The sequence below is a fragment of the Saccostrea echinata genome, unplaced genomic scaffold, assembly GCF_033153115.1.
Source record: "Saccostrea echinata isolate AGI-Se365-2 ecotype Australia unplaced genomic scaffold, CSIRO_AGI_Sech_v1 ptg000046l, whole genome shotgun sequence".
Taxonomy (NCBI): Eukaryota; Metazoa; Mollusca; class Bivalvia; order Ostreida; family Ostreidae; genus Saccostrea; species Saccostrea echinata.
The window spans coordinates 5,606,316-5,622,418 of NW_026889795.1; the positions used below are offsets into that span (position 1 = coordinate 5,606,316).

Genomic DNA, 16,103 nt, shown 5'->3' on the forward strand with positions numbered 1-16,103 from the left:
GCCGGTGGAGAGCTACAAATTTTAACCTATACTCGGCACTTAGGGCCATTGAGCAGTGAGGGATCTTTTTCGTGCCAGCACCTACTGTGACACAGGACCTCGGTTAATACGGTCTAATCTGAAGGACCGGTCACCACGTCCCACAGTGGGATTCGAACCCGTGACGTAAGGATCAACTCCTTACTCTGCAACTCTAGAGCGAACGTTCTAACCACTGCGCCACGCAAATCAGTGTTACTGGTTTTTAAATTTTTTTTAGATGTATACTAATTGGTCTAATGCCATTAGACCCTTCAGCCTCAGCATGTATGGAATAAAACTTAGGGAAATCCCTGTACACCCTTGATTAGACAGGGATAATGAATTTATTTCCTATGTACCCAAATAAAATCTTTGTAAACCCAAGTCCAATCAACTGTGTTTCTAGCTATTGATAAGATTTACTACGTACTACAATGCTTTGTGACATTATGTTGTTTGTTTTTTTTTATGCCCCGCCATGAATATGGCCGGGGCATATAGTGTTTGTCATGTCCGTCTTCCGTCCTTCCATCCTTCTGTCCTTCCGTCCTTCCGTCCTTCTGTCTGTCCTTCCGTCACACTTTGCGTTTAGCTCTGTTCAAAGCTCAGTTTCAAAGAAACTATCCAAGATATTTTTATCAAACTTCATATGCTGATACAAACTGATGAGAGCTATTCAACTGCATCAACATTTTTTGACCTTGACCTTTCTTTTGACCTTGACCTCAATTTTCTTAAATTAGTGTTTAGCTCAGTTTTAAAGATATCATTCAAGATAGTGTAATCAAACTTCATATGTTGATACATACTGATGTAAGTTATTCAACTGCATCAACATTTTTTGACCTTGACCTTTCCTTTGACCTTGACCTCACTTTTCTTAAATAAGTTTTTAGCTCAGTTTTAAAGATACCATTCAAGATAGTGTTATCAAACTTCATATGCTGATACATACTGATGAGAGCTATTCAACTGCATCAACATTTTTTGACCTTGACCTTTCTTTTGACCTTGACCTCACTTTTCTTAAATTAGTGTTTAGCTCATTTTTAAAGATACCATTCAAGATAGTGTAATCAAACTTCATATGTAGATGCATACTGATGTAAGTTATTCAACTGCATCAACATTTTTTGACATTGAACTTTCTTTTGACCTTGACCTCAATTTTCTTAAATTAGTGTTTAGCTCAGTTTTAATGAAACCATTCAAGATATTTTTAACAAACTACATATGCTGATACATACTGATGAGAGCTATTCAACTGCATCAATATTTTTTACCTTGACCTTTCCTTTGACCTTGACCTCACTTTTCTTAAATAAGTTTTTAGCTCAGTTTTAAAGATACCATTCAAGATAGTGTTATCAAACTTCATATGCTGATACATACTGATGAGAGCTATTCAACTGCATCAACATTTTTTGACCTTGACCTTTCCTTTGACCTTGACCTCACTTTTCTTAAATTAGTGTCAAACTTTATATGCTGATACATACTGATGAGAGCTATTCAACTGCATCAATATTTTTTGACTTTGACCTTTCCTTTGACCTTGACCTAACTTTTCTTTAATTAGTGTTTAGCTTAGTTTTAAAACCATTCATAATATTTTTATCAAACTTCATATGCTAATACATACCGATGTAACCTTTCAACTGCATAAACAATTTTTTTCTGACCTTGACCTTTCATTTGACCTTGACCTCACTTTTCTTAAATTTGTGTCAAACTTCATATGCTGATACATACTAATGTAAGCTATTCAACTGCATCAATATTTTTTCACCTTGACCTTTCCTTTGACCATGACCTCACTTTTCTCAATTTGTGTTAAAATGTTGCATTACTAATATACCCTTGGCGGGGCATTCATGTCCTATGGACATATTTCTAGTTTTGTCATAAAGTAGGCATTATTACATCACGTTATTTACCCCTGGCTCAAGTCTGGTGTACGGAAATCTTTACACCGTGCCTATTAACCAATCAAAGCTCATGAAATAAGCTACATAGGAAAAAATACATTATCTCCAATGGTAGTATCTGCCTGTTACAGAATATCCCCCAAGGTAATAGCAGCCTAATAAATTATAAACATGGAGGTAATATCACCGTATTCCATTGTGGTTAGATACTGATGTAATAGCCCATTACAATTCCAGAAGTTATTTCAACCTAACACATTACTCAAGAGATAATACCAAGTATTTCACATACTGAGTAATAACTCTATAGGTTATATCAGTCTACTGCACTATTCTAGAGTTAGTATCAGCCTATTACTTTATATCAGCCTTCACATTATTCTAGAGTTAGTATCAGCCTATTACTTTATATCAGCTTTAACATTATTCTAGAGTTAGTATCACCCTATTACTTTATATCACCCTTAACATTATTCTAGAGATAGTATCAGCCTATTACTTTATGTCAGCCTTCACATTATTCTAGAGTTAGTATCAGCCTATTACTTTATGTCAGCCTTAACATTATTCTAGAGATAGTATCAGCCTATTACTTTATATCAGCCTTCACATTATTCTAGAGTTAGTATCAGCCTATTACTTTATATCAGCCTTCACATTATTCTAGAGTTAGTATCAGCCTATTACTTTATATCAGCCTCAACATTATTCTAGAGATAGTATCAGCCAATTACTTTATATCACCCTTAACATTATTAGTATCAGCCTATATTACTTTATATCAGCCTTAACATTATTCTAGAGTTAGTATTAGCCTATTACTTTATATCAGCCTTAACATTCTTCTAGAGTTAGTATCAGCCTATTACTTTATATCAGCTTTAACATTATTCTAGAGTTAGTATCAGCCTATTACTTTATATCAGCCTTAACATTATTCTAGAGTTAGTATCAGTGTATTTCTTTATATCAGCCTTAACATTATTCTAGAGTTAGTATCAGTCTATTACTTTATATCAACCTTGACATTATTCTAGAGTTAGTATCAGTCTATTACTTTATATCAACCTTGACATTATTCTAGAGTTAGTATCAGCCTATTACTTTATATCAGCTTTAACATTATCCTAGAGATGGTATCAGCCTATTACTTTATATCAGCCTTAACATTATTTTAGAGTTAATATCAGCCTATTACTTTATATCAGACTTAAGATAACTTAAGAGGTTTTATCAGCCTATTTCATTATTAATCCAGAAGTTATATCAGCCTATTATAACTCCTGAGGTTAAATCAGCCTACATTTATTACATTATAACTCCAGAGGCTATATTAGCCTCAACCTGTTACATTATAACTCCAGAGGCTTTATCATTGTAACTTCAGAGGTTAATTCAATTAAAATTACCTATTGTAACTCCTGAGGTTATATCAGCCTATTATAACTCCTGAGGTTATATCAGCCAATTGTAACTCCTGAGTCTATATCAGCCTATTGTAACTCCTGAGGCTATATCAGCCTATTGTAACTCCTGAGGCTATATCAGCCTATTGTAACTCCTGGGGCTAAATCAGCCTATTGTAACTCCTGAGGCTGTATCAGCCTATTGTAACTCCTGAGGCTTTATCAGCCTATTGTAACTCCTGGGGCTAAATCAGCCTATTGTAACTCCTGAGGCTCTATGAGCCTATTGTAACTCCTGAGGCTATATGAGCCTATTGTAACTCCTGAGGCTGTATGAGCCTATTGTAACTCCTGAGGCTCTATGAGCCTATTGTAACTCCTGAGGCAATATCAGCCTATTGTAACTCCTGAGGTTATATCAGCCTATTGTAACTCCTGAGGTTATATCAGTCTATTGTAACTCCTGAGGTTATATCAGCCTATTGTAACTCCTGAGGCAATATCAGCCTATTGTAACTCCTAAGGCTATATCACACTATTACATTTTAACTCCAGAGGTACTAGTAACAGTCTATTAAATCATCATTGTACAGGTATCATGCTGAAGATATACTGGATAGCTTTTTCAATTCAACATGTATTTATAAGCATCTGTAAACAACACAGTGTGATCATGAATGATGCCTATCTTACATTAAAAGTCTGAAGTTTTGACTATAATAGTTAACATGATTAATGAATCAAAGAGACAATGAATTTAAATTAATCTATTTTTAATTCAACATGTAATGAATAAAACATAATAAATCAGACTGGTCAATGTTGACTAGTATACTCCTTGTATGTATTTAATAATAAATATGAATAAACCCAAAAATAAATCCTACAACTTCAGTGTGAATAAACCCCCCAAATGGTCACACTCATCAATGTTATATACCTGTACGTAAAAAGTAAAAGTTTTCAAACCAAGGATAATATTAGGACTCAAGTAAACAGATAAGCCCAAATATACATGAATATTTATGAATGTCTATAATTGTTTCTACGTATATATATGTATATTATGAAGCATCATTAATGCAGAATGTCTCCAGGCAGAATCAGAATTGTAAAGTCAGAAGGAGAATACTTTGTTTTTAAAAATAAGCAGATTAGAAAAAATGTATGGAACATGTGGAATAAACATGATATTAACAGACTTTATATATACTTAGTAGCAATTAAGGTAGTATTATATAAATTATATGCAATGTTACTTTATTAAAATGCAGATTTGGAACAAAATGTTCAATATTCTTAATTTTGAAACTTGTAATTATGTAAATTTTTCCTTTTTTAGCCACATACAGCAGGTGACAAATGAATACATAAACAAGAAACACTCCCACAGCACCAGTTATAAAGAATAACAATAATTTATATAACAACTAATTCAACATAGTTATGTTCCAATGAAAGATAAATGTTTTCAATTACAATACATTCAACTATTGCAATATCCATCTTCATTCTATTATTGCATGAACAACACTTCCAAAAGTTACTTTAGATGGCTTTCTTGAAAAGTCGACACCTTAAAACAAACCCATCACTTGGATTCTTACCGGTAGTAATATTATAAAGCAATTGTCAGTTTAATCATCCATCCAAAGATTTCAGAAACTCCAGAATATCTAACCCCGACGTCCAGTTTACAACCTGAGCCCTAAGCTTATGTCCGTTACTGACATTTTCTTGGTCACTTTCCAACTTTTGAATTTTTTTCCACAACCTGTAACTGATCCTAGGACACACGTAGTCATTTTCCGTGAGTCTGAGGGCAGGACAGAAGTCGTTGCTCCCGTCCCCCACCAACACCACACACTTATATTGGATCCCCTCCTTTTCCCTCCTCCTGATGTGTTCTTGCAGTATATGTCCCTTGCACAGGTTGACGGTGCTCAAGTCGCACCAGTCCTGTTTGTGATAAAACTCGATTGTCAAACGACCTTCTTCGTCATATTGTGCAGGGTTGGTGTACACCTCTGAAAAAGCCTCCTTGAGACCAGATTCGTTTAAAATGTATTCAATGAACCATGAATTAGAGTCCGAAATAATGATGCTTTCGTGTTTATTTTCTGTGGCATACCCAATAAGTTCTCTCATTCCTTTTGTCAATGGGATCTCATTCATGCATTCTCTGAAGTGTTGTTCCGTTACTCCGTGCCTGTGAAGGTATTCAAATATGAGACCCATGTATTTAGTCCACCCCACACTGCTCCAGGTATCTTCGATTTCCTGCGGAATTTTTCCATTGGGTGCGAGTCTCTTGCAGTACAAGTCACTGTTCTCATCTATAACTGTGTGATCAAAGTCAAATGCAAAGAGGATCTTCTCGGTCATCTGAGAGAAAAACACCCAAAATATAATTAAAATGTGACAAGAATTACATAATTATATCATTTTAGTTTTAACTGTCATTTAATAGAGACAGCATAGTGAAAAAAATTGGAAAAGAATCCAAAAATAACCAAAATAATCTCTCTATTATTTCTGTTATCCTTCAAAGTAGCTAATTATAATATATATATATATATATATATTATATATTATATATTTTCATGGTTTGAGGAAAAATATATATATATATATATATATATATATATATATATATATATATATATATATATATATATATATATATATATATATATATATACGAGGGGTGATCAAAAAGTTCGCGAACTATCTCTATATTTACAAAACCACAATTCAGATCAGAATGAAATTTGGCACACATATAGTCATACACACGTTCTATAAATAACAGATGTTATATAATGTTTTGCTCCGTGTTTGTGACGTCACAGTGTGAAAATGACGTCAATATGTAGGTCACTTGTGACAAAAAATGCTTGACTCAGTTGTTCTCGAGCAACGAACGGTTTTAATGTTTAACGTATATCTTGGAAATTCTTTTGCAGAAGAAGATGATAATTTGTACAAGGTTTATGAAGATAAAATACTTACCAGACGTTCAATCATTAGTTGGATGGATTGTTTTAGTGAAGGCAGGGAGATGGTTAAAAATGATGTTTGTTATGTTGCCCAGCGAAAGCAAGCCGGGGAAAAGATGTGTCCTAAGCTGAGCAATTTGTTATGAAACATCGTCAAGTTACAATCAGAAAAATGGTTGAATATCTTAACAATACTATAATCATTAAATCCATAAAATATCGTTTACTTTAGACTTTAAACGTATGAGATATGATAAAAAGAATGCGCCCATACTTCATCCACATTGAATAAATGACGCTCCTGAGACAGAGAACTTGGGTTTAGATGGGTCACAATACTAATTGTGGGAAGGGATATCCTTATCCACCCATCCTAGGCCATTTCTAACAGATGGACTGTTCTTGTTATAAAAAATAACTTGCATGGTAAGAAATATAAGACTCGGAAAAATCTTTTAGCTTCTTTGAACAGACTGCTACGGAGCATGTCACGTGACTGCCTGGATCACGTGATTTGCGCATGGGCAGAACAATGGCAGATGGGCATTAAAATCGGAGAGGACTACTTTAAAAAATAATAAACACTGAAACCTCATTTTATGTCTTTTAAGGAAGTTATTCAATTAGTTCGTGAACTTTTTGATCACCCCTCGTATATATATATATATATATATATATATATATATATATATATATATATATATATATATATATATATATATATGATATTTAACATACAGTTAGTATTGTGAGATACTGTAAAAACACTTTTTCATGGGGTCAAATTTTCATGGTTTGAGGAAAAGATTTGAATTCATGGGGATTTAATTTTGTGGATGAAGAATTGTTGAGTATTTATAAATATGAATATTTACATTTTGTGGCGGACATGAATGTGTGGGTTTCTTACCCCCCTACGAAAATTAGTAATTTCACCATGTTCACAGTATACTGTATCCCAGTATTGTGAAGTTAAAAGTAACTAATTTCAGTTACTTCCAGATTTATTTTCACTGAGAACTATACATGGCAAGTTCATGATAATAATTATTTCTTATATAACAATGAATACCTATATATTTTTATCATTGTTTATTGCATTAAAATTAACCAGAAAAAGCCATTCAGCAATTTTCACAGGAAAATCTTGTAAATTTCCCTTGATATCATGAAATTCTCTTTTCCCTAAATTATTTTTCATCTAAGAAATTGCAACGTGTTGTTCTTACATAATTGCCGTGGAATAATGTATGAAATGTAAAGGTGTGTGGAATATTTAACATTCTGGAACGTTAACAGTATATATATTTTTCTTTACAGCGAAAACATATTAACAAACAAAAAAAAAGGAATTTTCAAAAAAAAAAAAAAATCATTTCTGAATCTGTTTAAAATTGAGTTTTGGTAGTTTTCAAAAATTAAAACTTGAGTATTAAAAAAAAAATACCACCGAAAACACAATTTGATAACTTTGAAATATGTCTCCTTTTCTAAAAGTAAAATGTTGAAACGAAGACAATAAAAAAATGAGAAAATAGAACTTACTTTTCGGCAAACAGTTCACTGACACCTGAGCGTATCACACTGCGAAATTAGTTGCGTAACGGGATTTTATCAAGACCTACATTTCGCCGGAAATTTTGTTTCTACTTTCAGTTTGACCGGAAACGGAAGTTTCATCCAGGTTACATGGCGTTGTTTGCTTGACAACAGTTATTGATCTCTCGTTTGTTGTCATCTTATTAAAATACAAACTGAAAAAAAAGAAAATGGCAACAGCGACAGTAATGCATGGAAGGCGAAAGGGGAAAGAAAGGGGTATGTTTTTCTTATCATTACGTTAATTGTTAATGTCAGATATTCGTCATATTTGAAAAGAAGTATGATTATGGAGATGAAAAAGGGGGGTCAATTTTGATATTTTTATCTTGTGAGTTTGAGAGCTATGTTTTCATCTTGCATTACTGTTGATATCTTAAATATTTAGTTCAAATATTCTCAAAATAATAAAATTCTCAAACTGACAGTAACATGTAACTGTATCAAACAATTACTGTGTGCATATGCTTTCAAGATAGATTTCTAACTATATAATTCAGATCGAAGTCAGAAAATATAACATTATCGATACAGCGGAAAGTTTAGCTCATACTCAATGTAGCGAGGTCATTAAATTTGCAGAGTTTCTTAGATATTCCGTTTTATATCTCCTTTGGGGGGGGGGGGGGTATTAGTTCAACGTTGTCAGCTTTAAGAATTGTAATTGTAAACAAATAAAGCATTGACCTTTAGCTGCAGATCTGTAGCTTACTGATCTGGAAAAAAAATTAGTTTGGGCAACCAGAGAGCCTACAGTGCCACTCTGGCTGAAAAAAAAGTTATGTTGTGCACTGTTTCTCGATTTATTTCTCTGCCATCTCAAAATATTATAAAACAAATAAACGGTAAAGTTACTAGGTAATTAATTCCTTATGTATTCTTTTACTGCTCCCACAATAAAACTTTCTACAAATCATGCATGAAACACGTTGTTGGACTAAATTGTTTTATCACCAAAATTGGAAGCATCATAAAATAGGCAGAATTTTCTATGGTTCCATGCAATTTCAGGTCCAGAAGGGCTATTAACAACGGTTTTGGGGGATGTTTTGTTGTGGATTTAGTACAAGAATATGTTAATTAGGAACACGATTAGAAATATTTTGAGATGGCAGCTTAAATGTATGGAGACATAAATCAAGAAACAGCACATTTTTTTGTGTCCAATAAATGTACATTTTTTTTCTACTACACTGTAGCAATCTGGTCATCCACCCAATTTTTTTTTTTCAGACCAGTGAGCTTCAGATCTGTGTAACTTTGAACTTATACTCAATTCTCCCCCCCCCCCCCCAAAAAAAAATGTTTATTACCTGTTGGCCTCTTTTATTTTAGGGTATCTTATTCTTAAATTTTATCATTCTTAAAAATTTCATCAGGCTTGATGATGGATTCATTAAGTTAAACTTCCTATGATGAATTTAAAAAAAAATCTTGTCATTTGACAACTTTAATTTTTATAGCCACTCCCGAGATGCCCTTACCCCCAGACTTCCAAATGCAGGGTACCAAGACAGGCCAACCTGGAATGATACTCCCAAATGGTACAGACCTCAGGGACGTCACTATCCTGTCCAAGAATGAGTGGAACCGAATTCAACAAGAACTTTACAAGAGACAAATCGAAGAGGAAAGAATTCGAAGAATGAGAGAAGAGAAAGAAAATCGCAAACAAATGTCAAAAGAAATGGTTCAAAACTGGGGAAACACTATAGCTGTGAGACTGTTACTTTTATTTATAAGTATCACATTATATCAATTGGCTGTCAAAGTGAATTTTAACTGAAATTGTTAACTTCTGCTGCTTTATAATTTAATTTAAATTACAACTATTATCAATTGGGAATACCTAAACCTTGGGCCATATAACTTGAATGAGCTTACAATTTGATCTCTGTCTTATTTTTCAAAAGAATTTTTAGTAGAAAAGTAAGAAGATCAAAAGTGAGCTCATCTACGGTTTATGGCCCTGGAGCCTGGACGTAATAAGTCCACAAATAATTATTAATTTTTTTTTTTATTATATAAAATATTTGAGACAAATAAAATTTGAATTCAAAACTTATGTGAAACAACACTGTAAATTTTTATGCCATAGGGAACACGTACAAGAAAACTAGAGGCTCGAAAACTTCGTGAACAGAAAGAAGAAGAGGAGAAGAGGGCAATAGATTTAGAGGAAGCCAAGTATCAGGCTGAGAAAAGGAAGGAAGCTATAGAAAAAGCCAAGACACAGCAGTATTACCAGACAGACAGAGTCAAAAACTTCCACGTAAGTCATACGGAACTGACAGATAGACAGACAGACAGACAGGGTCAAAAACTTCCATGTAAGTCATAAAGTACTGACAGATAAACAGACAGGGTCAAAAACTTCCATGTAAGTCATACGGTACTGACAGATAGACAGACAGACAGACAGGGTCAAAAACTTCCACGTAAGTCATACACTACTGACAGATAGACAGACAGACAGGGTCAAAAACTTCCACATAAGTCATGTAGTACTGACAGATAGACAGACAGTCAGACAGGGTCAAAAACTTTCACATAAGTCATACAGTACTGACAGATAGACAGACAGAGAGGGTCATAAACTTCCACGCAAGTCATATAGTACTGACAGATATACAGACAGACAGGGTCAATACCTTCCACGTAAGTCATATAGTACTGACAGATAGATAGACAGACAGACAGGGTCAAAAACTTCCATGTAAGTCATACAGTACTGACAGATAGACAGACAGACAGGGTCAAAAACTTCCACATAAGTCATACAGTGCTGACAGATAGACAGACAGACAGGGTCAAAAACTTCCACATAAGTCATACAGTACTGACAGATAGACAGACAGACAGGGTCAAAAACTTCCACGTAAGTCATACAGCACTGACATAGACAGACAGACAGACAGGATCAAAAACTTCCATGTAAGTCATAAAGTACTGACAGATAGACAGACAGACAGGGTCAAAAACTTCCTTGTAAGTCATATAGTACTGACAGATAGACAGATAGAAAGACAGACAGACAGACAGACAGGGTCGAAAAAATTACACGTAATATACATAGCACTGAAAGATCTACAGAAGTTAGGTAGAACTTCAAGATTGACAGATAGGGGTAAACCTGCATGTATTTAATTTCGAATTCCACGAGGTTTTCATCTATAAATAAGGATCAAAAGGTCTGAGAGGCATATTTCAACATGTGCTGAAATTTCCATTTCTATTCAGTTGTAACTAATTTAACTGTTATTACCTCTTCAGACCAATTTTTGGACATCACCATGTAAATAAAATATTTAAGTAAAAACTTAATTGAATCAAATGAAAGTGTAGAAGGTACATGTATTCTGAAATTTTATAAAAATTTGATTTTGTTTTTCTTGTTCCTTGTAGAGTGCCCTTATGCTGACAGAGGTACTCAAAGAAAGAGAGGCACAGATTGAATTAAAGAAACTCAAAGAGAAGGCTAGCGAGGGCAAGGATGCAGAATGGCTCCAAAAAGCCAAGAGAGAGCATGAAAACGCGATCCTGCATGATCAAGAGAGAGCCAAGGAGAGGATCAAGGCTTGCAAGGAGAACGAGAAGTTCCTAACTGCACAGTGAGTAACAGAAGCCGAATCAATAATGTTATTGTTACCAGTGTAAAATGGAGTCAAGTCTGAAATAAAAAGGAATGAATAATGAAACTCTCAGAAGACTATGCTGTAAAATCACATACATTGTATTTTCATTTGGTCAAATTTTCGTGGTTTGAAGAAAAAAGATTTGGTTGGTGGGGAAAGATGTATACTTAATATGAAAATAAACTCCTTCTCCCTGCTGTCAGCAGTAGTAGAAATTAGGGGTGCTGCACAAAAAAGTACTTTTCTTAGATCTGAGAGGTGGATCTAAAACTTTATATCTTATCTAATACGGTCCTCAGAGGTGGATCTAAAACTTTATTTCTTATCTAATACGGTCCTCAGAGGTGGATCTAAAACTATTTCTAATCTAATACGGTCCTCAGAGGTGGATCTAAAACTGTATTTCTAATCTAATACGGTCCTCAGAGGTGGATCTAAAACTGTATTTCTAATCTAATACAGTCCTCAGAGGTGGATCTAATATTTTCATTATTTATCTGATACAGGATCCAGGAGCATGTCAAACAGAGACACGAGGAAATCGAGGAGGATAAGCGGGAGGGGGAGGAACTACAGAAACTGGCCATCCAGTTCCACGCGGAGAAAGAGAGACTGGAGGAAATCAAACGTGCCGAGAAACTACAGATGATGAAGGGGAACATGGATCAAATCAAAGACAGAAAAATGATCAAACAAGTCATGGAGCAGCAGGAGGAGGTAAGGGAGTTAATCCTGGGTCTTTATGGAATTTCCTTCTACAGCATCAGGAGTAGTTGGGTAGTTGATGGGAAGTGGGTGAGACTTATCTTTAGAAAATATTGTGCTCTTTGGTTAAAATTTAAATTATCCATTTTGTAACACATACATGTATAAAAATTAAAAAGCTAGTCAGAGTGTTCAAATGAACCTGTTCACCTGCAGGTACATGTATTTTTATTTTTTTTTAATTTTTTTAATTTTAATTTTTTGCAAGTGTGACTCCTCCAAGTTAAATAGTTGGAGAAAATATTCACCAATGCTCTCAAACACAAAAAAAGAGATCTTATACACATTAACATATAGGCTATTAATTCAGACCATTCAATACTTATAAATACAAATAATGTTACAGCAGTCAACAAACCCAGAGTATTCCTGTAGAGGTATGGAGAAATTCTTGTAAAATTTAATTGTAATTATAATATTCAAATCTTTTTACAAAGGAGGAAGATGAAGAATGCAGAATTTTTGCTGCAGCCAAGAGAAAAATGATGAAGCTAAGAGCAGAAAAAGAACAACAGATTCACAAGTAAGTTCTCACAGAGTTATCCCCCTTAACAGATTCACACGTAAGTTCTCACAGAGTTACCTCTCTTAACAGATCTTAAGTACATCGACGTCGAATATTGTGACATCTAGATTCCCCTTAACAGAACTGCTGGCTCTTGAATGTCAAATAAAGAACATTTTTATTTTGTTGTGACAGATTTATTCCCCTTAACACATTTGTAAATGTCACAGACATTCATGTTATTAGATCTGTAAGAAATTAAGTCAGAATTATTTTGTATTGCTCTCAATAGATATTTCCCTTTAAATCTGATATTATATAAAGTTTCAAAGATAAGATTTTCTTTTCATAACATTGCTGTAATATTGTAAGTCAAAAACAAAATTTTTCCCTTCTCATTAAATTATCCACTTTTTAAAACAGATCTTGTTAGAAAATATATTCAAAATCAGATTTTAATGCTTGAATGAATCATCCTAACGAATGAAAAAAAAAAAATCTTTTTCTGTTAGATATGCTCATGATGCTTGCATTAATGAAGTCATCTTTCTGTAAAATGTCAAAATGCATGTATTCAGTTATTTCCAAATACCAGCAACACAATTTTTTCATAGCATAATTAAATTTTATAATCTTCAAGTGAGATTAAATTATCTATATCAGGTAACTTATCTTAACAAAGAAGTTATCAAGTAGAAAATCTAGCACAAAATGTGACCATGCACTTTTTTTCAGTGAGAAACAGAGAAATCTAGAAAAGATTCGAGAGAAGCTGGCCGCCCAGCTGAAACAGAAAGTCAGTGATGAAGACGAGAGAATCCACCGAGCTGTGGAAGAGGCTGAAGAGAAGCGAGCGAAGGAAGAAGCAGAGAAGGAAGCGAAGCTGAGGAAGGACATGGAAGAGAGTGCTAAACACAGAAATCTACAGGTCAGTACAGTGATGTTAACCTCAAAACATAAGTCATGTTAACCTCTAAACATAAGTGATGTTAATCTCCAAACCAAAGTGATGTTAACTTCAAAACAAAAAGTGATGTTAACCTTGACATTATGATGTTAAAATTTAAGCATATTTGAAGAGCATTTGTTGATGCTGAGCTTAAAAAAAATCAGTAATAATGTTGACCTATACATGGGTATTAATGTAGATGAAATTGTCCTAAAGATTATGCATATAATAAAATTTATTAGCAATTTCAATAAATGGTGATTTAATAGAGGGGAGTTATTTGGGTGCTTAATGTTTCTCTCATACTTTAGATGAGGGAGGCCGAGCAGAAGAAGAAGGAAGAGCGAAGACAGGAACTAGAAATGGTGAGGATCAGACAGGCTGCCGATGAGATCTTCCGACGCAACGAGGAGGAGAAACACATGAGAAGGAGGGAGGATGCTGTCGACCTCAAAAACTTCCACAGGGAACAAGTGGTATGTCTCAAAAAATATATCATGTCACCTCAAAAACTTCCACAGGGAACAAGTGGTATGTCTCAAAACTATATAAAGTCACCTCAAAAACTTCCACAGGGAACAAGTGGTATGTCTAAAAAATAATTATATAGTCACCTCAAAAACTTCCAAAGGGAACAAGTGATACATCTCAAAAATATGTTGTTCAGGCAAAGTTTGTCATCTCAAATACTATGGAAAAACTCTAAGACACCCAAGCTGACACTAGGATTAATGATAATTGTCTATATAAGGTCTGCAAGTCAGATCTGATGACTGACGGCACTTTCTGGTATTTGATAAAATACATTCATATTGGTAACTTTTAGAGGAACTGCAATGTATTATTAGCATTCTATCTTTTTTTATTTTTAAACATGAATGAACATTTTGGATTTTCTTGTTTTATAATTATGGTGCATAAGAGTAAAAACGTGAAATAATCAATAGTTTCAATACTTGGATTTTCTCAGAGAAGTGTAAAGACCCTGTAAATTTGTGTGTAATTCAATGTTTTACTCATTATAATTCCAGAACCAGAGAAAACAAAAAGAAGTAGAGCAGGAGCAGGAGAAATTGGCCCTAGATCAGGCCAACCAAGCCCTGCTGGCCGTGGAGGAGGAACAGTTCCAGGAGTACGCAGGGAGAGTCATAGAACACTGCGAGAAAGGGGGCCGCAATGTCTACCCACTCAGGAAGGCTGCCAAAAATGGGGCCGGAGGGGGTAAGGGTCCAGTATTCGAAGGAAAAGGCGGGATTCGACCGAGCTACATGGTTTCGGATAAGTCTGGGAAACAGATGCCCCATTATCAAAGGGATTCTACAGAAGAAACTAAAGATAGCATTTATGGACAGACAAAGTCTAAAAAGAGGCTAGGATTTGTGTGGTAGAAAAGGATAAAATAATTAAAAATATGGGTGTGTTTATGTGCTCCCAAAATTAAAGACAATGAATAAATTGAGTGAAATGTGAAGAAAATGACAAAAACATTATAAAAACTATGAAACTAATGGATCATCATTTAATTAATTGGTTCATTGAAAGTATTTGATCCTAATTAATATTCAGAATGTTTACATACTACTATAATTGAATTTATAGTTCTGAATGTTACAAAATACATACAATTTGAATATTTGAATATTTATCATAATTTATGTCTGAACTTTTACCATATTTCTTGACACTTGAAACCCTCAGAATTAAAAATTTAAGGTTCATTTTAAGCACTGGTGTCTCCTAATGTTACATTTTTGAACCAATGCACTGCTAGAGAGGACATTCTCTGTGATAATTTTTTTTATTGTTTTAATATGTGTATATAACTATACATGTTAAAGTCGTGCTGAATGTATATTAAGTCTGTTATAAAAGTCTAATATTGTATAAAATATGTTAACTATAAAGTTGCTGTAAAACTTCAGAACCTTGCTTTTTTTTTGGAACAAATGAGATTTGCCAGAATGTTAATTAGTCCAGAGTACAGTTGTTTGTATGTTCAGTGTTTAAATATGAATTAAGCTTTGAAAAAAATAAACCAGGTTTCTCTGTTATAATTAGTGTTGAATTTATCTCAAAATAAATATCAAGATAATATACAAGTAACACATTTCCTATATTTTTAATATTGATGAAATACTGGCAGGTCAACCATATGAGTTTGAAATGTTGAAACTTTAATGTCATATTTTTATTTTCAAAAATACAATGCTTCTTGTGTAGTAAGTGACTCGGTATAAACTTTGGCATTACTTTTTCAATATTACCAGTTAATACACTCTCCCTATAGTTAATAGTT

General features: G+C 33.8%; 2 protein-coding genes across 2 annotated transcripts; one reads left to right on the forward strand and one right to left on the reverse strand.

Moving 5' to 3' along the window:
• Positions 1 to 4,153: 4,153 nt before the first annotated feature.
• On the reverse strand, positions 4,154 to 8,003 carry LOC133201908 (pyridoxal phosphate phosphatase PHOSPHO2-like). The gene is made up of 2 exons (XM_061337700.1): positions 7,900 to 8,003; positions 4,154 to 5,740 (listed from the first exon to the last, which is right to left on the reverse strand). Exon 2 carries the CDS (start codon positions 5,738 to 5,740, stop codon positions 4,997 to 4,999), a length of 744 nt encoding a protein of 247 aa, XP_061193684.1. The 5' UTR covers positions 7,900 to 8,003; the 3' UTR covers positions 4,154 to 4,996.
• A 25-nt stretch (positions 8,004 to 8,028) lies between these two features.
• Positions 8,029 to 15,385, forward strand: LOC133201907 (cilia- and flagella- associated protein 210-like). The gene is made up of 9 exons (XM_061337699.1): positions 8,029 to 8,172; positions 9,417 to 9,670; positions 10,052 to 10,225; positions 11,359 to 11,564; positions 12,095 to 12,305; positions 12,791 to 12,876; positions 13,594 to 13,786; positions 14,119 to 14,283; positions 14,839 to 15,385. Exons 1-9 carry the CDS (start codon positions 8,124 to 8,126, stop codon positions 15,193 to 15,195), a joined length of 1,695 nt encoding a protein of 564 aa, XP_061193683.1. The 5' UTR covers positions 8,029 to 8,123; the 3' UTR covers positions 15,196 to 15,385.
• Positions 15,386 to 16,103: the final 718 nt, after the last annotated feature.

Excerpts from the sequence above, each read along its gene's own strand:
- LOC133201907 (XM_061337699.1), top strand. The coding sequence starts at position 8,124 with ATGGCAACAGCGACAGTAATGCATGGAAGGCGAAAGGGGAAAGAAAGG. Across the intron at positions 8,173-9,416 it reads GCGAAAGGGGAAAGAAAGGG|CCACTCCCGAGATGCCCTTA; the intron begins GTATGTTTTTCT and ends TAATTTTTATAG. Across the intron at positions 12,877-13,593 it reads AAAGAACAACAGATTCACAA|TGAGAAACAGAGAAATCTAG; the intron begins GTAAGTTCTCAC and ends ACTTTTTTTCAG.
- LOC133201908 (XM_061337700.1), bottom strand. The coding sequence starts at position 5,740 with ATGACCGAGAAGATCCTCTTTGCATTTGACTTTGATCACACAGTTATA.